General features: G+C 60.1%; 1 protein-coding gene across 1 annotated transcript; it reads right to left on the reverse strand.

The window, feature by feature from the left end:
- Positions 1–694: 694 nt before the first annotated feature.
- SH2B3 (SH2B adaptor protein 3) lies at positions 695–17,515 on the reverse strand. The gene is made up of 8 exons (XM_074159712.1): positions 17,375–17,515; positions 16,259–17,044; positions 3,211–3,312; positions 2,857–2,948; positions 2,648–2,739; positions 2,221–2,435; positions 1,714–1,885; positions 695–1,365 (listed from the first exon to the last, which is right to left on the reverse strand). Exons 1-8 carry the CDS (start codon positions 17,513–17,515, stop codon positions 1,070–1,072), a joined length of 1,896 nt encoding a protein of 631 aa, XP_074015813.1. The 3' UTR covers positions 695–1,069.
- Between the last annotated feature and the right edge of the window lie 3,108 nt (positions 17,516–20,623).

Raw genomic sequence — 20,623 nt, forward strand, 5'->3', positions numbered from 1 at the left:
GTGCAGCCCCTTTGCTGGGTCAGGTCGGGGCTGGCTGGGAAAAGCTTTTCCTCCAGGTGGGGAAGCAAACGCCGATGGTACCCCCTTGCCAGCAAAAGGCTGTTGCATAGCTTTAAATACCACCAAACTCTTGGTCACACAGTGTTTTAGCAGGGGAAAAAAGAGGCAAGCAAGAGCCGGGTGGGCAGCCACCTGCTCCGGTGAGGTAAAAAAACGCTTGGGGGAAAAACTGACTTAAAATTTGTGCCTAAAATGCTTCCATCACCAGGGTAAAATGCCTCCATCACCGGGAGGGGTGGTTTGCTGTCAGTCTCTGCGTTAGTTCCCAGCTAGTGACATTATTAATGATGGAGCAGTTAGTGTTCACGGCTTCATTAGCAAGTCTAATAGTGTAAGTATTTGTCTGGCTGGCGCAGGGAGGGACTGCAACTGTGCTGGGTTAGAAAAGAAGAGCAAGAAAAGCCAGTTTTCGCCTTATCTAAAAATGAAGCCCCGACTGCGATCGCGATCATCACCTTGGCCCGGCGCGGGAGCTCAGCTCCGGCAGGTTGGGCTTTGCTGGAGGGTTTGGCAACGGCAGCACGTGCTGGGGCGGGAGGACGGGGCTCGTCCCCACCCGCGCACAGCCCGGAACAGCAGCTGGTCGATGAATTTATAATCCACTTCTTTTTTTCTTTTTTTCTTTTTTTTTTTTCTCCCCCCTTTTTTTCCAATTCTATGGGTGTAACGCAAGACCCCGGTTTCCTTCTGGTGCTGTCGTGTCAGGGAGAGGAGGGAGACCGAGTGCGATGCTCGGGACGCAGGCAGGAGCGGCGCGTGTAAACAGTAATGAGAAAGCTTTTGAAAATAACAACAAAAAAAAATAAAAATAAAAGGCCCTTTAACAGGCCGAAGAGAGGGAGCACACCCGTACCGGAGTGAAAAATTACCCCCTTCCTTGCAAAAAATATAATAATCATCCCTAACCAGAAGGAAGAAACTAGATACATTCTTTTTCTCGATGGAATACCTAGAAGGTCTCTAGGATTTCTCCACCCGAAAGTGCATCCCGGTGCCGGCGCGGCGCCCGTCAGAGCGGCGTGTACTGGTTGTCGATGGCGCGGACGTGGCCCCGGCCCGGCGCCTCCACCTCGTAGTCCGAATCGCGGTGTCGGGGACCGGGGGCCGTGGCCACCCCGCTGGGGCGCAGGCTCTGGGCCATCTCGGCCGGTGGTGGCACCAGGTGGAAGATCTGCTCCGTTGGGGGAGCCGGGGGTGTCTCGTCGGGGCCGTGGGGGCAGGAGGAGCCGGCAGGGGAGAGGTTGAATTCGGGGCTCCAGCTGGGAAGGCGCAGGGAGAGAGGGACCGTGCTGCCGGAGCCGGGAGCTGCGGGCAGAGGGGAGAGATGGGGGGGTGGGTGGGATGCTCCTGCCCCATCGCCCCCGCTGTGGGTGGGGGCGGGGTGGGGGTAGGGGGCACATCCCGCACCCGCCCTGGCTGCAGCGGGGGGTGGCTGGCGGTTTAGGGCAGCTTCTCCTTTCTCGAAAGAGGAAGCCGGGAGCTCGGGAGTCACCTTTTGTGCCGCTGCCCCAGTGCTTCCGCTTCCTCCCCATGTGCGGCCAAAGGGTCCCGCTCTGCCCAGCCCCGGGGCATCTGCATCCACCCTGGGAACCCCCCCACCGGGATGGGACCCCCCAACCCTGGGAATATCCCCATCCTTCCTTCTCTGCCTACCTTGTGGCTGGGGCAGGACGACGACATAGCTGGACAGACGGACGTCGCAGGCTGTCCCGCACTCCAGCGGGATGGGGTAGCGATGGAAGTGGTGCAGCATCTCCACGATGGAGGAGAAGCGGAGGTGTTGGACACGGCACTGGCCCCGCTCCGTCAGCGCCAGCCGCAGGTGCTGCAGGGAGGAGCACGGACCTGTTACCCTTCCACCAGCTGCCTTGCTGGAGGAGATGATGGGGAGACACAGGGATATTTGGGGCGGGAGGGGACAAATGGCCTTAGCATGATGTGCTGCATTCCCAGCCTGCAGTGCCCTGCTCGCTGCAGGGCGTTTTGCCACCCAGGAGCGGGGATGAGGCCACCAGTCTACTGAGCATCGGGGCAGGGACCAGGCGAGGAGAGCGTCTCCGTGGGGTGGGATGGGACAGGGATCACACTGTGGTGGGGAGGCTGCCCGAGGGGCTCCTACAAGATTCCCCCTCCCTACCCCGGCCCCTCTCCCGCCTGTACCTTTGCTCTGCCCTGGAAGTTGAAGGTGAGCACGTACTCGCCGCGGCGCGTCTCACTCTGCCGCACCAGGAAGACGCCGTGGCCCTCCAGCCCCCCCAGCTGCACCAGATGAGCCGCCTTCACGCGGGAGATGGGCCCGTGGAACCAGGGGCAGGAGGAGAGGAACTGCTCCATCTTCGGCCCCGACGCCTCCCCCGGGCCCCCCGGCGTCGCCCCTGCCATGGCAGAGGGATGAGTGCCCCAGGGACACGGGGACCCCTGTCCATCAGCCCCGTTCCCCTCCCCTCTGGCTCTGCCCCCCTGCCATGCAATCTGGGGATGCCTGATCGGCCTGGCCAGCCATGGCAGGGGCAACCCCTCCCAAGCAAGGGATGCCCCCAGCACCTCTGCTCTGTCCCCAGGGTCCCCAGGCGTCTGCACTGCTCACCTTGGCTGAGGGTATCGGTGTTGGTAGTGGGGCTGGCAGCCGCAGGGTCGGGGTGCCGGGACACCAGGAGCTCGGGGTCACCCACGTCAGACCTGCCGGGGACGAGAGAAGCCAGGCTGAGCACCAGTGGAGCGCGACAGCAACGGTGCTTGGGGACACGGAGTGGCTGTCCCCATCCCCAGGCTTGGGGACACTTGCTGGGTGCTTACCCCCTGTGCGCACACTCCCGGATCTCGGCTGTCCAGGAGCTGAGCTGCTGCTCATCCCCCGCCTCAAACAGGACATCGGTGGTGTTGGTGACCTGAGGGACATCAGAGAGGGACAAGAAGGCTTCAGAAAGAGAGATGTGCATTCCTCTCCCTCCCACCCACACTTGGGGACCGACCCTGACCCCAGCCAGGGCAGAGCATCCCCCACCCCGAATGCTGCATCCTCCCGTGCACCCTCTCCCCAGCTGGGAAGAGGAACCGAAATTTGGCACGGGAGCTTTCGGCAGCCACGTGCGCCCAGGAGGGTGGGAAAGGTCTCTGGACCAGCTGCGGACCCCCTCGGCCATGTCCTACCTTGAGGACAAAGGTGTGGAGGTTATCGGGCATCTCGAGGCGTGTGCACCTCCGCACCTCCTGGATGGCGGAGCAGGCGGCATGCAGCTTCGGCTTGGAGCCCTGCGGAGGGGAGCACGACAGTTGAGCTGAGCCCCGACACCCCCAAAATGTCACCCCATATCACACTGCACCACCAAGATGGGATTGAGCCTGCCCAGAGCCCCCTGAGGCATGGCAGCCAGCAAGGAAATACCCTGCTCTGCAGGGAAATACCCCACCGGCAAGGAAATACCCCATGTGGCAAGGAAATACCCTGCCTGGCATTGCCCGGCCATTGTCGGGGTTGCTTTGGGGGGGCTGAGTGGTGCCCAGAGTGGGAACCCATCTCAGTGTCCCCCCCCAAGGACCTGGCAGCGGAGGGATGAGTGGAGTAGAGGAGGGAGAAGGGGGTTCCCAGCATGGCAGTGTGTGCCGGGGAGACTGTGTGCCCCGATGGGGAAAGTGGGGTGCAGGCAGGGAGCACCCCGGTTACGGGTGCAGGGGGGGTCAGCAGCAGACTCGGCCATAGCGTGCCAAGAGCTCCCCGCACCCGCCCGGCTGGTTTGGCGCTGACACAGGCACATGACAAAATGCTGAGCAAACACTTCCAGAAAGACTAATAATACCCCTCCCGGCAGCTTTCGGTTCCGCCGCTGCCCAGCGTGCCCCGTGTGCTGCCAAGAGAGCCACTGACCGCCACGAGGCTGTGGCATGTGGCACCCACCCAGCCACCGCCGGGACCGGGCTGTATCCGGAGTGCCAGGGACCCTCCTGGGTGCGAAATGGCCCTGGGGGGACCCCTGCACCGGTGCTGGGCAATGGAGCCAACCCCTCCGTGGCAACCCCGTGGCCAGAGGCAAGCACGCGGCTCTGCTACCGAGCCACCCAGCAAAGCCCAACCAGCACCGGTATGTGCCGGGCAAGCTCGTCCCCCTGCGCTGGGCTTGCTGCCAGCACGGTATGGCAAAATTTTGGCTGGCTGTGATTCATGCGGCGGCTTCAGCATCCCATGGGCTGAGCTGCTGCACCCTGCGCCAGCCCCGGCATTCCCCTCCTATCCACGGCCACCGTCCCCGCAGGGATGCCGGGCTGCAGGCACTTGGCTGCACGACGCCGTTTGCCAACCGAAGGACATGAATTTTGCTCCCAGCCTGCCATTCTCGCAGCAAAGCCGCCCCCGCCATGTCCCCAACCACCTGCACAACCCCAAGGGGGTCCCCACCGGGCACTCGACTTTCTCTACGGTCACCCAACCAAACTCTCTTTAGTGGCTTTTTTTTTTTCTTTTTTTTTCCATCTCCCCCCCCCCCTCCTTCCTCCCTCCCTCCCTCCCTCCACACTCTCAACCGAGGACTCGGTGTACTTTGGGGCCGGAAACGCAGCGCGAGAGGGATCAGCCCTTATCAGCGCCGAAAAGAAAGTTCTTAGAAGTCGCTCGCTGAACGCCATCGTGCAACGGGGTTGGGTGCTACCGCCGCAGCTCGCAGCACCCACCTCCCCCCCCCCAGCCCCGGACCCGTCTGCGACAGTGATTGCAGCTGCAGCTGCAATCACTGTCGCCGACGGGTCCGGGGCTGGGGGGGTTGGGTGCCACGAGCCGCCCCGGTGGCGCCGGTACTTTATCCCCAAGGAGTTTTATTTTTTTCTGCCATCCTTGGATGATAACCACCTCCTGTGCGAAGTCCTGCCAAGGGAGAAAGCCAAGGGGTTTTGCCCATCCTGGCTGCTTTCCCGCACATGGGTTTGTGACGGCCGGCACGTTTCCCGGCCCCCCCCCCCCCCCCCCCCCCACTCCCGCCACCCTCCCAAAGCTTGCTGTCGTGGTGGGTTTTATCGGCACGCATCCCCACCGGCAGCATTTGGGGTCAGCCTCCCGCTTTCCTAGGAAGCGGGAAAATTCCAGGAAAAGGGAGTTCGGCGAAGCCCCCTGCGTCCGTCCCCTGGGGGGAGAGCGCAGACGGGGGAGCGTGAAGGGAGAAGGAAATGATGCAGCAGAGAGATACGGCGCCCGAAAAACCAGTCTGGCTTCGGAGAAGTGCCTACCGCAGGCACGGTGCCCCCGCCTCCCCCACCCCCCGAACCGCCGCACCTGACCACAAGATGCCCTGCTCGATGGCAGCCGGTACCAAGAAAGGGATTTCTCGGTAACCAAAACTGCATACTCAACAGGCTGCGTGTTCACCCGGCGCCCACGGGCTCCTTCTCGGCAAGAGAGGTGCCACGGCAGCATCGTGGGGCTGGGCATCCCCCGCTGCCGGCTGGGCTTGGGATGCTCAGGATGGGACAGGATACTCGGGATGGGACAGGATGCTTGGGATGGGAAGGGGTGCTGGGATGGGAAAGGATGCTCAGGATGGGAAGGCATGCTCAGGATGGGAAGGGATGCTCAGGATGGGAAGGGATGCTCGGGAGGGGAAGGGATGCTCAGGATGGGAAGGGATGCTTGGGAGGGGAAGGGATGCTCAGGATAGGACAGGATGCTCAGGAGGGGAAGGGACGCTTGGGAGGGGAAGGGATGCTCAGGATAGGACAGGATGCTCAAGATGCTGCCCCAGCTCAGCCCCCAGCCCACCCAGCAACAGCTCCCACTCCAGAGACTTCACTCCACCGCTCCCCGAAGGATCCTGTGCACATGGGGGAAACCCCAGCACAAGGCTGAACACCCCCCAAAAGTCACACAGGGACATGATGCCCCACAAAGCTGCACTCCCAAGCTCCCAGAACACAGCCCCCACTGTGCCACCGCTGTGGCATCCCCGGTCCTGACACCTGGCACACAAGATCAGCCATCCTGGGGTGTGACACAGGGCTGATGGCGGCAGGAGCTGGCCTGGCTCCAAAACCCTTCTCCCTGCAGGAGCTGACAGCAGCCAGGCATTGCTGGGGACCTCGGGTCACCGATGGGGACAATGGTCCTGTCCCGCTGGGTGGGGACAAAGGAGCCACACCAGTTCTCAGCGCCTACTTAAATTTAGTGCTTGAGAGCAGTGTCCTCCCACCTGCGGTCTACTGAACCCCCGTATTTGTATTTTTGTTCTTTGCAGAGGATTTTTTTGTCTAGAGTTTAAAAATACGAAGCTTCAGCCAGGTCAGAGCTGTCCCCAGTGTCAGGGAACATGGAGCAAACTGGAAGATGGAGGAAAATGCTCCCAGGGCGAAACTCTCTCCTGCTCCCAGTCCAGAGCATCCCACTGGAGCCCAAGGCTCAACCTGGCATGGGGCACTCCACTGCACCTCCTGTCCCGTGTCCCCACATCCCCGACACCTGGGGCAGGATGTCACAGAGAGCACCGGCACGGGGAGAGCCAGCACGGCACGGGGAGTGCCGGCACGGCATCCGTGGCCACCGCGCACCTGGGGAGGGCAGGGCGTCCAGGAGAAAGTGGGGTTTGCCGGCATCTGCCAAATATAGGAAGGAGACCGACGCCAGCTCGGCGCTGTGGTCGTGCCGGGAGCGCGAGCTGAAGGTCAGGCCAAGGTCACAGCTGCGTTGGGGCGTTGCAGGCGCGGAGAGGAGCTGCTGCGTTTCCGCCTCGCAAACCCCCGGTAACAGCTCTCACCGCAGCTCCTTCGCCCACCACTTTCTTTACTACCTGTGTTTTCGCGAGGCCATGGCACGCCGCGGTGCCAGCGGGCTGCCCGTGCCCACGGCTGCGTTCGGTGCCATCCTGCCTCCGGCAGCCTTCACGGCACACCTCTCCGCTTGCCTCCGCCACCTGCACGTGTGAGCGGCGGTGGGGAAACCATCACCCAGGAGCGCTGGCTCGGAACGGCGGGTCCCTCCGCACCTCCCCAACGAGGATATTTTGGATTTTGGGGGGGGGGGGGGGGGGGCGCCGAACAAAACTCCTCCCAGCCTGCCCAAACATGCCAGGAAAGCTCTCACCGCGATGCCCTTGGTCACGGCCGTACGGAGCACGACCTGCATGGATGCACAGGGGACACTAGAGATGGTGGGAGAGCTTTTTCAGCTGGGGAAAAGAGGAAAGCAGGCAGCTCTCCGCGAATGAGAGCAAAATCACACCTCCATGCTGCCCACAGCTGGGAGAGTCATGGGCTCCTCTAGGTTCAACTGGTACCAGCATCACCCACACACTGGCAGGGTTCTGGCATCCACCGCCCACCCAGACACCCCCAGGCTCAGCCGATTTCCGCCGGGTCCCCAAAATACTGCCAGCGCCCACAATGCTGGTTTGCACAGGAGGATGCTGCAGCCACCCACCCTTCCCAGCGGATTTGACCAGTGCCCAGTCCCCTGATGGCAAAGGTGGTGGTGGCACGGGGACGACAGTGGTGGCACGACAATGATGGCAGGGGCATGGGGATGACGGTGGTGGCATGGCAATGATGGCGGTGGCATGGCAATGATGGCAGTGGCATGGGGATGATGGTGGCGGCACAGAATGATGATGGTGGTATGGTGATGACAGCTCTGTCACGGTGATGATGGTGGTGGCACAGCGATGACAGTGGTGGCACGGCAATGAGGGCGGTGATACAGCCATGGTGGCGGGGCCAGCAGGCCGAGACCGTGTGGAGCGGAGGGAAAATCCTTCGAGAGCGGCCGTCGCTGTCACCGGCCCCTCCACGTGCCGGGGATTTCCCCACGCCAGCTCTTTCGCTTCCACTCTGAGTCACCCCGCGGGAGGCGGGGAAGCGCCCCAAGCCCTTGTGCAAAGTCCCCGACAGATACAGGCAAGATTTGTTGTTTCTTGTAAATCATGGAGCCCCGCCATTGTACCTCTTACGCAAGGGACAAACCTCAGCCGGACCTGCAGCCTGCCCCAGCTCAGCCCCACCGGGCTGCCAGTGGATGGACAGATGGATGGACGGGCAGACGGATGGCCACCGAAATCTGCAGCGATGCGAATGCTGGGTTATGCCGATGTAAAACCACATCCCGCGCCCACAGCCCTGGGGAGTTTTGTGAAGTTTCCCAGGAGCACGGAGACACACAGCCCCGTCCCAGGGGGGATGCCAGGCAAACTGGAGGGGAAACGCATCTCATTGTCCCAGTGCAGGGCAGTGGGGTGGCAACAGGGGTCCTGTGGGGCTGGGAGGGGGCACCAAGGGTTGTGCTGGAGGGTGCAAGGTGTCTGCTGCACCAGTGATCGTCCTTGCGGGTTTGCACCACAGGTAATCCCAGCGTTCATCCTCGGGGACTTTGCATCACAGATGATCCTGGTGTTTGTCGTCGGGAGTTTTCACCATGGTTAAACCCAATGCCCATCCTTGAGGACTTTGCACCGTAGATCATCCCGGCACGTGTCCTTGAGTGTTTGCACCACAGCTAATCCTGCGGTTCATCCTCAGGGATTTGCACCATGACTAATCCCAGCACTCAGCCTCACAGGTCTGCAGCACAGCTAATCCCAACGCTTGTCCTCCAGCAGCTAATCCAGGTGCTCCAGGGGGTTGGTAGCACGGCTAATCCCAATGCTCCTCCTCGGGCGTTTGCACCACGGCTGATCCCAAGGGGATGAGTCCACCCCTTGCAGCCCCATGCCAACACCACTGTTGGGGACAGGGGCTGGGATCCCACTGATTTGGGCCATTTCCCTGCACACCCCCGACCTCTCATGTGCCTCCTGCACCCTGGGTCCACTGCAGGGTCCCCCCCAGCTCAGCTCACCCCCTCAAAGGTCACTGTGGAGGACCCTAGGGTGGCACACTCCAGTCTCTCTGCTTGTATGCAGAGGCTGTTCACTCTGAAACCTACTGACAGCACCACTGAGTGCCATCCTAGCGTTCACTGTTCTGGGCTTGGGGTGCTGGGCACAGGAGAGGTGATCCCTCCTCAAACCCGGCTCAAGTACCCCCAGACCCTGGCCATCACCTCCCCAAAAACCCTTCTCTGCCCACCCCAAGCCCCAGCCAGCATCTTCGACCCACCAACACCTGAGGGACAAAAGAGTTTCCAAGATACCCCATCTCAAGGCATCCCCAAAGCCTGCAGTGGGGGACAGAGCTGTCCCCGAGGGGACCAGGCTCAGCGGTGACAAGAGGCACCGTTGTACTGGCCTGAAGTGCTGGCTCAGGGGCGGCTGGGGCACAAAGCTCCTTCTGTTCCCATCCCGAGCGGCTGCTGAGCACCGGCAAAAGGCGACACAAGAAAACACAGCCCGGACCCCCACCGACCCACCAAGCCCATATTTCTTATTAAATTAAACCTGGGGCACTGTGAAAACGCAACCCCAAGAGCCATTGGGTAAATCCATACCCATGGGGAGGGATTTGGGGGGGTCCAGCCAGAGACCTCCACCCCATCCTCGGGGCTGACTGCCTCTCTTTGTGCATTGATAAACCTCAGCGGCCACCAGATCCGCACAAACGAGACAACATTCCCTCCCCAAAACCCTGCAAACCACCCCAAAAAGCAGAGAGCCCAGCGGCTCACATTCCCTGTGAGGACTGGGAAGACGGGGACTATAAACAGGATCTGTAAACAGGCAGCATCCGCCAGCCCCTTCATTATTTTTTTTTTATTTATTTTAAGCCAAACTCGCTTCCAGCGTGGGTTGCTTTAATAATTTCCTGGAATAAATAACAAGCGCGGAAAGTAAACAAGGTGTCTGCGTGCAAGCGAGAGCCGGCTGTAGCCGGGGACTGAGTCACCCCAAAGCCTGGCCCCCGAGGGCTGGGGGACGTGGGGTGTCCAGCATGGACCCCATAGGGTCCCCACAGTCCCCAGGATGTCCTGGGATTTTGCATCACCCTGGGGTTTTGCATCACCCAGGACGGTGTAAGAGCTTCAAGAGCCCAAGGAGGAGTATTCATCCCCCCGCCCCGGGGCGAGTATTTCAGTCCCAAAGCAGGACCTGCCCCATCCCTGTGCTGCGCCCTGCCCAGCTAAAGGAAACAGATCTTGCCCAAAATGCTTCATTTTTAACATAATCTCAAGACGACGTGGAACACCATGATGCCCATCACGGGCATTGGTCGGAGCTGGGACCGGCTGCTCGGCAGGGAGGAGCGGGGTTCACCCCGGCCGAGCCCCCGCCGCTGGGATGAATCCTTCCAGACCCCACACTGCCTGTGCAGAGGCTCTCATAAATATTTACCTTTGAAAGAAGCAGCACTCAGCCTCGAAACAACCACATCCTGGGCCATAAAAAAAAAAAAAAAAAGAAAAAGGGGAAAAAAAAAACCCCACACCCAAAAAACACCGCTGGGCAATTCACACCGGCTGCCAGGGCTGAGTGGGACCCAGCACCCCCCCAGCGCCTCACACCCCCAGCCGTGGGAGACTCGTGGGGAAGCAGTGCAGTCCTTCAGTGCCTTCCCAGTCCCTCTTCCTGTGATTTACTTAATATCTCCATTTTTTGCTCACTTCTCAGCTTGCACGTGGTGCTTTCCTACCCGAGCAGCTCTACAGCATCCCTGCGAGGGAGATGGCCCCGACTGTGAGCAGCCACGTGCTGGCAGGCAGCGAAGCATCACTGCCATGAGCGGGGGGGGGGGTCACAGCAGTGGGGCAAAGCCCCCACAGCAACTGCAGGGTGGATTTCAAAGGATGGGGTTGAAAAAGAAAGGAAACCCTCCGAGCCTCTCTCCTGCAAACCCCCATATCCCCAGCGCCTGGGGAAGTGGCAGGTTGGGGGTCCGTCCCGCACCCTTCCCCTCGCAACCCAATCAAGCCCCGGCGAGCTCCATCCCAGCAACACAGTTTCCAAAATAAGAAACTCTGCTCTTCAGCAATTAACGCCGGGGCTGTGGTTACGCTGCTAAAAGTGTTTTTTCCGTGCATGACCAAGGATGGAAAAAGTTGTGGTTAATAAATGACAAATAACCTTTTGTCTCATCGCCCTCCCCCCGTGCGCCCTCACCCTCCGATACCAAAAAAAAAGAGGGGGGGGGGAAATATTTAAAAATTCACCACCAAAATCTCAAAAAGCCAAAAGAATGCCCAGCCCCCCGCGCCTTCGAAGAACAGCAAGTGGCGCAGCACCGAAAGTGAAGCAGCGAGGCGATGCGCCGCCTGCCCTTCTCGGCGGTGAAAGTCTGCGGGCGGGTTTCAGTGCAGCTCCGAGCACCCTTGGGTGCAATTTAACCTCTCCCGAGGGAATCACTGTACACCCAAACCCCTCCAGGCTCTTACCCCTTGGCAAGTTTCCCAGCTCCTGCCCTGGGGATGTCAGGAGAAGGATGTGGTCCCTGGGGCTGCTGGGAGAAGGATGCCAGGTGAGGGATACAGTCCCTGTGGATGCTGGGAGAGGGATGTAGCCCCTGGAGATGCCAGGAGAGGGATGTGATCCTTGGTGTTGACAGGAGAAAGATGTCAGATGAGGGATGCAGCCCCTGGAGATGCCAGAAGGATGCCAGGAGAGGGATGCAGTCCCTGTGGATGTCGGGAGAGGGATGCAGCTCTCCAGCCACGTGCCATCCAGCCACCATGGGACGACGCTACAGGGTCACTTTTGGCTGGAGGATCAAGACAGCAACCCCCGCTAGCCTGGGATCGTTTAACATTTTTTTAATTGCAACAAAGAGAGAAAAAAGATGTGGCGCAATCCAGCTGGCCCCTGGGCAAACAACAGGGACGAGGGCAGGAGCACACATGGTCCAGCCCGTTCCAGCTCGCAGGACGGAGGACACCAAATGGGATCCAGATTGACACAAATGTGCCTTTCCCCAGGCCAGGGCAATGACGGGACATCGAGTTGCTTCCCATCAACAGCAAACACCTTCTTGCGGGGCAACCATTGCCAGAGTTTGGGTTTGCTGGAGCCCACAGGCAGTGGGTGCCCTGCTCATGGTGGCCCTGGGAGAAAAAGACCATTTTGCATCCATTTTTTGCAGGGATGGAGGAACAGAGGAGCTCATGGGGCTGCAGAGGGGAGAAGGGCATTTGTGCCTCCAGGTTGGCACATCCTGTTTCTAAGCATAATTATAGGTCGCTAGTAAAGAGGAAAGGTGCTCTGGACAAGAAGGAAAGCATTGTGCTGCAAAAGACGGGGTTTGCTCAAGTCCCTGCCTGGGATAGGGATCCAAACACAGCTGGGGTCAAGGCTTCCCAAAATATGGCCTCTCCATCCCTGTGGGCAAGAACCGGCAGCAGCTCCTCTGCATTTATCTCCATATATCCTCAGCTGAGTCACTTAAGGTCACGTTTGAGCAGCCCTAATTGCTCCTGGAGGTACAAAACAGCTCCAGGAGGAGCCGGGATGGGGACCACAACGCTGGGGTGTCATCCCCCCCGCCCCATGCCTGGCCGGCTTCCGCACAGAGCCCCAGGCGCTGAAAATCAGAGCCCAGCGGCGCAGGACCTGCTTGCTCAGGAGGTGGCAGTTCTCAGAAACCAGCTTCAGGTGAAAGGAAGGGGGAAAAAAAAAAAAAAAAAGAAAAAAGAAAAAAAGGAAGTCAAAGCAGTCTCACGCTGAGCGGAGATAAAAATACTGCTCCTCCTGCAGCCACGGCTGAAGACGTACGAGCTATGACACAGGCACCACGGGTTTTCAGCGGAAGGAGTCTTCCCGGCTCGTCTCGGCATGCCATCAATTTACGGGATGCACTGGATTTCATTAAAATGCTATAAAGAATCCAGCGCAAATGTAAATCCCATTTCCCTTCCCCTTCCTGTAAAAACATCTGGTCAACAGAAACAGCTTGGGAGATTTCCGTTGCAAATCACAGTTTTCATGGAGTTTAGGACTTGGCCATGTAAGAGGCACTCAGGGCTGGGGTTCAGCTGATGAACTGGGCAGCCCCAAAACGCCCTAAAACATGCAAACCTGTTTTGCCAGCTTTATCTTAAATTTATGAAGGTGGAGGGGGCCTCAGAGCTACCCGATCCTACAAGTTCTATGAGACTATATGGCGTGGTAGAGGAGAAAGCTCTTAGTGCCTCCATGGAAAGCAGGGAGGATTTGTGAGCATCACCCTCATATTAGACATCAGAGAATCCACCTGGTCTGCGTGCCTAGCACCATACCCAGGGTTTCACTGGTTTTTCCTGTGCACATGTACATATACACCCATATGTACAAGTATTATAGATACCCCAATACGCATTGTCACCTCACCCCGGTGCCAGTCCCCCAGCGTGTGCCCACAGTGGGGATCCAGGTGTCCCCCACCCTGCGTCGGGTGCCCTGAGCCCAGCGGTGCCCCGCTCCCGGGAGACCTCCGGATCCCATCGCCTCCAAACCCCTCCTTTGCAACATCATTTTTCCAGCGCTCGAGGGAGGAAGGAGCGATGCCAAAACCAACCCAGCAGCAGCTGTACGAGGATGGGAAGCCCCATCTCATCTGGCTGAAGCTCCCACAGGACCGGCAGATCCCTGGGGGATGGGATGCCCAGGCTGGGCAGTGCCACAGGAATGGCCAGCGGCTCCGGCACGGCTCGCCGGCACTCACCCCTTCGCCCAGCGCGGTGCCGGCCGCGGGCACCCAAGCAGCAAATGGGATTAGGGCTCTTCAAAGCGCCCTGCTCCCTTTGATGCCAGGCACGTTACGGGATTAGGCTGAGAGGCCCTGTTGGAGCACGCTGGGGGGGGAAGTAGAGGGGGGAAAATAAGACAAAAGCTGCCAAAAGCAGCGAGGGAGCAGCAGCTGAGCCGCGGTGGGACACGTGTGGGGCTAACCCCCCCCGTTTTCCCCACGGAGCCCACACTTCCAAGGTCATTGCAAGGTGCTGAGTATCTGGAGACTTGGCTTGACGCTGTAAAGCTGGGAGGCTGAGCTGAATTTTGATTTACGCCGTATTATTTAAAGGGTAGAAAGGGAGAAGAGGAGGGACCAGCCAGGGATAAAAGCCCCCAAGGACTGTTTCTACAGTCACTTATTTAAAAACATTAATCTTTCACAATGATCAATGGTATCTTTAAATCAGGAACAGATCCACAACACCGGGGAAAAGGCAGCGGCAAAGCCCTGTGAGCATCCCAGGGCCGGAGGACAGAGGGGAGGGGGCTCTGTGCAGCCTTCCCTAGGGAGTTATTGGTTATTATTTTAAAGGAAAAAACCCCAAACTGCCAACAAGCTGTTCTGTTCCCCCTGCTCCGAGGTTTGCCCCCTTACTGGGTTTGGGGAGTGGGACCCAACCAGCTTTTTCCACTGCCCCCAAGAATTCAACCGCAGTTACTGGGAAAGGGGCTGGATTGATTCCGCTGTAACGGAGACAAGATCTGGCCCCGGCCCAGTTAATTAGAAAGGAAGGACCCGCCCTGAGAATATTTGCACAGGAAGCAATTTACTGGGGAGACTCGCGAAATCCAGCAAGGAACATCCCCCCTTCTGCAGACCTGGCTGAGAAACCCTTCTGCTCGGGGGCCCAGGGGACCGCAGGGTCCCCAGCCTCGCGGTGACGGGGACTCACCGGGAAATCTCCGTGGGACAGAGATTTGTTGCAAATGGCAAGGAATAACGCTGCAGAGAGTGGAGGTGGCCAAATCCCCTGCAGCCTTTATGTGCATGGGGAAAAAAAAAAATGCACAGGGGCTTGGTGGCAGGGAGGCATGGGTGGGTGACCATGGAGAGGCACACTGGGACCTGAGCCCCAAAGCCCCCCTGCAGCAGGGAGCACAGCCATCCCAGGGAGGGCATCCCCTCACTTTGCTTTTATTTTTGGCTGGCTTTTATTTGCGAAGCCCCGAGGGCAGGTCTGGGCAACAGCCACCGAGAGGATGCAGAGGAGCAAAGCTGGCAGCAGCGCCTGAGATACCACCAGCCTGAAACAGCATCAGCCCAACGCCTCCTCCCCACTGTCCGGGACATTCCCTGCGGCAGGGTCTGACATACCCAGTGCCATGTGGGTGAGCTGGGGTCTGGACCACGCCAGCACCCTGCCCGGCTGCTGGGACCACCCTCAAAGAGCCCCCAAACGATGCCATTTTGGAGTCAGACCTCCCCATGCCCTGGGATGGGGACACACGCTCCCATGGGGACAAACAACTGCAAGCCCTGACACGACGGAGCAAAACTGGCTTTTACTTATTTTACAATTTTGATGTTTTTCTGTTTTTTGGTTTGGTGGGTTTTTTTGTTTTGTTTTTTTTTTAATATTTAATATTGGGGTGGTTTGACAGAAATAGCCAGAATTTAGCCAGCTGCTCCCTGGCCCCGCTGCCGTGGTGAGCAGCAAACACAGCCCGAAGGCTCTGGCTCTACCCGAGGCTTCCTCCTTCTGAAGCACAAGTTAGTCATCAAAGTTAAACAAGCACCAAAGAAAAAAAAAAAAAAAAAAAAAAAAAAGGAAAAAGAAAGAGAAAACCCAGCCCATAAAGCCTGCGTAAGACATGCCATGTGGAGGAACTGTCTTTTTAAAGATTAAACACCACGGCTCCCCCCGCATCGCTCCCCGTTCTCTCACATCCTGCATCATCTCCGCTCCAGCCGGCATCTAAGCACCACAGGAGCTCCCCGGGGCAGCCGGGATCTGAATTTCTAGCCACAAAAGTATTTATAAAAAATAAAATTAAACTCCCTTACAGGTCTCACGAGGAACAGAGGAAGGCACAAAGCCTAATTTCTATTTTCCCTTCCCTTTCCCAGCTTGCTCGGGCGAGCAGATGCCCCGGCTGCTGAAGCCATGGCACAGTGGGGACAGGGTGAACTTGGGGTTTGCCAAACCCAGCAACCCCCTGCCTTGCTGGGACAGGTCCACGGGGCTGAGGATGAGCAGCACGGAGGCCACCAGCCACTTACCCTCAGCTCTGCACCGAGGGCAAGGTGGGTGCTCTGCTTCTAGCTGGAAAAGCCAGGCTTGGGGTCAGAGCAGGAAGAAATGCAATTGCATCTTGGGTGACTGCAATAATTAGCGTTTGCACCACCCTTGGCACGTGGGCATGGCACCTTTCTCCCCCCAAATGCGAGGCCAAGGCAGTGGCTTGGCTCTCCTTCTCAGAGGTCTCAAATAAACAGGGTGCAGTCTCCACAGCCCAGATGTTACCCATGGTGAGAGACCCTGGCAACCAGGGATGCAGCATGGCCCCGCTCCTCCTGGTGGGATGTGCCACCACCCCAACATGCTGCCAAGCGACCCACAGCATCACCTGGTTGAAACGGGCAAGATCCAGCAGGTCCTTACCTTGGGCGGGTCGAAGAGCTCCAGCACGTAGTCCTCACTGTCGGGCGTCCCCGCTCGCCGCAGCACCAGGCGGCAGCGCTGCCAGCGCGTCCCACTGTCCAGGGAGGTCTCATCCAACAGCCCATACTTGAGGAGCCCCTCCTTGCGCACCTCGGGGGGCTGCTCCCGCGACAGCCCCCACGGCAGGATGCGTTTGCCCAGTCCTGACTTGAGAGCCACCTCTGCCGCTGCCTCCCCGTCCCCATCCCCGGGGAGGGTGTCCGAGGAGCGGCGTCGGAAGAAGCTGCGCCAGCTCCTGCGCAGCTGGCTGAGCGAGAAGGGTCGCCGCGCCGGCCCTGCCAGCTCCTCCGAGCTCCAGGACTTGTGCAGCCCCATTGGAGCAGCCTCGGGGGCTCGGACAGGCTGCTCGGGGCGGGCGCCGGGCTCCGTCTCGGTTTTGGGGGCCACCAACCCCAAGGAGACGTCCGTCTGCCGCCGGTGCGTGTCCCGGTAATCCCGTGCCGGGCCGGCGGGCAGGATGCGGAGCTGGTTCATGGCAAAGCCCTCCTTCACCTCATGGCAGAAGTACTGCTGGAAGAGGTCGGTGAACTGCACCGAGAAGTTCTCGGCGGCCAGGAGGTCATGGTGCGGGTGCTCGGTGGCGAAGCGCAGGTAGTGCCGTGCCAGCTCCTTGGCGGTGCTGATGGCGTGCAGCTCGCAGAACTCATGCCAGCCCCGGGGATGCACTGGCGTGCCGGCCGGCAGAGCGTGCCCATTCATTGCCGTGGCTCCAGCGAGGCGGCCGCGCTGCAAGACAGAACACACCGGCGTCCTCAGGGTGGTCCCAATGCCCCGACGCCTCCCCCCCAACCCCAGCAGCCCCTGGCCGGCATGGCCACGTGCCGCTCCAGATGCGTACCCACAGGGCAAGTGGCCCGGGACACGCAGCGATTATATTGACCCCCCCATCAAAGACTCTTCGTGTACCAGAGCAGAGCGGGGGGACACACACTGCAGCCGGCCCAGGGGCCGGTGGCACCCCGGTGAGTGGCACGGCCACACAGCAACCACTACAGCCCGTGACCCACCACGCAGCACAGGCGATGGCTGTGCAAGATGCCGAGTGCCCATCCCCACCTCGCAGGGCCGTGCCTCAGTTTCCCCACCTGCGAGGTGGGGTGCAGGCAGGTCCCGGAGCGGGGCGTCTGCGGGGCTTCCTGCCAGCACAGCTGCCTGCAGCTGCCCGCCGCCCCGAGGGGACGCCCGGCCGGCCCGCATCCGCTCTCCTCCCGCCAAGGCTTCGCAGCGCCGATGGGTTTCCCTCCAGGGACCTATTTCAACAGAGCTGATAAAACTGGAGTGGGGGCGGGAGGGGGAGGAAACAACATGAAAAGCTGGAGAAATCCAGGGACGGAGCTGCCTTGCCTGCCAGATCCACCCGGCCCCAGCAGCCTGGGGAGATGCGGCCGCGGTGCCGGCATGGCCAGGGGGAGCATGTGTCCCCGGGAGGATGCTCTGCCACCCGTGGGACCGAGGGGCCGTTGGGCTCTGGCAAACCACACCATATCTCTGCCCCGAGCAGATTTTGCTGCGAGGCCAATCTGATGGCACCCATGGCCAGCACGCAGCGGCCCCGGCGTGCCCGGCTGAGCCCGGCAGCGGCGTTCCCCACGGCTGGCCAGGCTGCACCCCACTGCTTACCACTGAACCTCGTGCTCGCCCACGGCACTTATCAGGGCCGTGCACTCCGCTCGGGCAGGAAACATCGGCCAACCCGCCCGGATCCTGCCGCGCCGGCACGGGCACCGCCACCTCCCCGAAACTCCGGCTGCACGGCGGCAGTGCCCCGGCAGCTGGGAGGGGAGGAAAAGTGATTGCATTGGTCAGGGGGAGGAAAAATTTAAAAAATAAATAAATAAATAAAATAAAAATGCAAGGGGCTGGGAGGAAGGGAACGGGGCGATGCAGAGCGTGCCGGCGCAGCGGATCTGGTTTGCAGCCGGGGAAGCGATAACGCCGGGAAGCGGACCTCTATCTCTGCCCACCCGCCGCCCTTCCTAGTACGTCCTGCGAAGTTTCTAGGCGAGGGGAGATGTTATCTGTCCCCTGCCAGCTTCGCCGGGGCCCGGCTTCTCAGAAGAGCCGCCTGAGGCTCAGGGCCGGCCGGCCTTGCGGCGATGCCGGGTGTGCGCTTGCCCGTGGCTTGGCCGTACCCCCCGGCGGGGCCCCGCGCCCGGCCGTCTATCAGCGCCGCCAGCCTGCCCGTGACTCAGCATCCTCCCCTGCGCTCCCGCTTCCTCCGGCGCCCGGGAATCGACACCGCGGCCGCCGGCACCGCCACCACGCTCGGCGGGATGCTCCCCCCAAAAGGCAGAAGGAAGCAGGGAGGCCCACACGGACGGCTCCTCAGGCGGGTGGGAGATTCCCAGGACAGGGAATTCGCCTTCCAAGTTTTCAGGCTCCCTCCACGCTGGCTTTGGGAGGGGTTTGCGGCGCGGGAAAAGCCAGGCTTCGCCTGCACCATGAGGCGAGAAGCAGCCAAATGCCATCTCTGGCAGCAACGTGCTTTTTCCAACCGGCACGATGATGGGAAATACATCCCCAGCACTTCCTCCTGCCGGGACTGGCACTAATGGCAATGCCGTCCTCCCTGCTCCTGCCCAGCGCACTTCTCACATGGAAATGGCTATCCCAGATATCCCAGCTGAATCCACGCTTGAGCTATCACAGCAGCATCCCAGGTTTGGGCATGGACATGCCACAGGGATGCAAGTGCCCGCTGCCACATGGGCTTCTCCAGCCTGTCATGCTCCACGATGCCGGAACTTATCAGCCAGTGGCTTAAAATCTACATCCCTTATACCTCATATGTTCTTATGAGGGGCTCCTGGCCATCCTGCAGGTCACCACTGAGCCAAAGGACTCATGACAACAGCTAACTGCTTTAATTTGAACTGGAGAATCCAGCTCACCCTCGGACACATCACGGGCTACTTGGGATGGGGGGCTAACATCCCCCCCAGCCACTGGAGGAGCTGTATGCCACCCAGCCCGCCCTGTCCCAGGGCTGGTTTGGGGTTCTGGGGTTGGTTTGGGGTGCTGGGTCGGCATCTTGAGGAAGAGCAGGATGGGATCGACCAGCCACGCGCTGGCTTTGATGCGGGCTGGGGCGGCGAGCCCCGGCTTGTACAGGATCCAGCCCTGCAGCCGAGCCACCCCCGGGAGATTTCATTAAACTCTTGCCCAACCCGGTGAATGTTGCTGCAGCAGCGGATGCCGGCACTGGCCAGGATGGTAACCCATGGCTTGGATCCGGCAATGGGTTATTTCTGCCTTTGTGGTAGCAAAAATCCCAGAAGATGCATTTGCTGCTTAATTGCACCCAGAGGAGGTGGCAGCACCAAGCAACACTCGGGCAACACCGGGAGCCACCGCTGCAGGTCTGCCACCCACTCCTGAAGGATGAGCAGCTTGGAGCCAGCCTTGCCATGGAGGGGCTGCACGGACACCTTCCCAAAGAGCCACGCAGGGGGCTGCGGAGATGCTGGCAGGGCACTCTCCAGTAGCCAGAGCTGCAAACCTGGCCTCGAAGGGAACGTGATGAAGCAGAGACTGTGTCACTGCGCCTGGTGCTGAGCGAGCCCTGCTTGGACACGCGTGTGTGCATCGGCTGCCCCCGAGCATGTGCAGCGCAGCCAGCGCGCCGCAATCCGAAAATGAAACTGGCCCCGAGTCCTCGCCGCTGCTCTCCATGCCAGGAAAAAGCACGCCAGCAACGTAAATAGGAAATTTGATTTATGTGTCGGCTCTTCCAGAAACAACTGTTCCCCAACCGGAGGAAAAGCAGCCGGCGGCGTTTTAGGCTCCCTTTTATAAGCACAACGCTATTCAAAATTCACCCCCAGGACTATTTTCAGGAGGGAGCGAAGCGAGGGGCTGGGAGACGCCCTCGACGGCCCCGCAGCTCCCGGCTTCCCGAGTGGCAGAAATACAAAGTTCCCACAATCCCAAGAGCAGGAACATTGTTCCTTCCCAGGATGTCCTCCATGAAAAGAGCTATTCTGAGCCGGCAGCAGCCTTTTCTTGGCACAGCCCCGCAGCCCACTTGCAAGGCAGCTATAAAAGGCCGGGTTACAATGAACAACACTTTTCAATGGGAGAGCATCCGGTGTGGGGAGTTCAGGGAGATGCAGGTCCCTGGGGGAGTTCAGGGTGATGCGGGTCCCTGGGAGGGGGGGGCCAGCCCACCAGAGGTGGGCTCGAAAGGGCTGGGTGGTGCGGAACATCCCCCTGGGATGGCACCGGGGCAGGCCTGAAGCCCCTCTCTGCACTCCGATCCCCTGGGGACCGGGTTGGTGGATGCTGGAGGACCAGCTGGACGTGACC

The sequence above is a fragment of the Numenius arquata genome, chromosome 16, assembly GCF_964106895.1.
Source record: "Numenius arquata chromosome 16, bNumArq3.hap1.1, whole genome shotgun sequence".
Taxonomy (NCBI): domain Eukaryota; kingdom Metazoa; phylum Chordata; class Aves; order Charadriiformes; family Scolopacidae; genus Numenius; species Numenius arquata.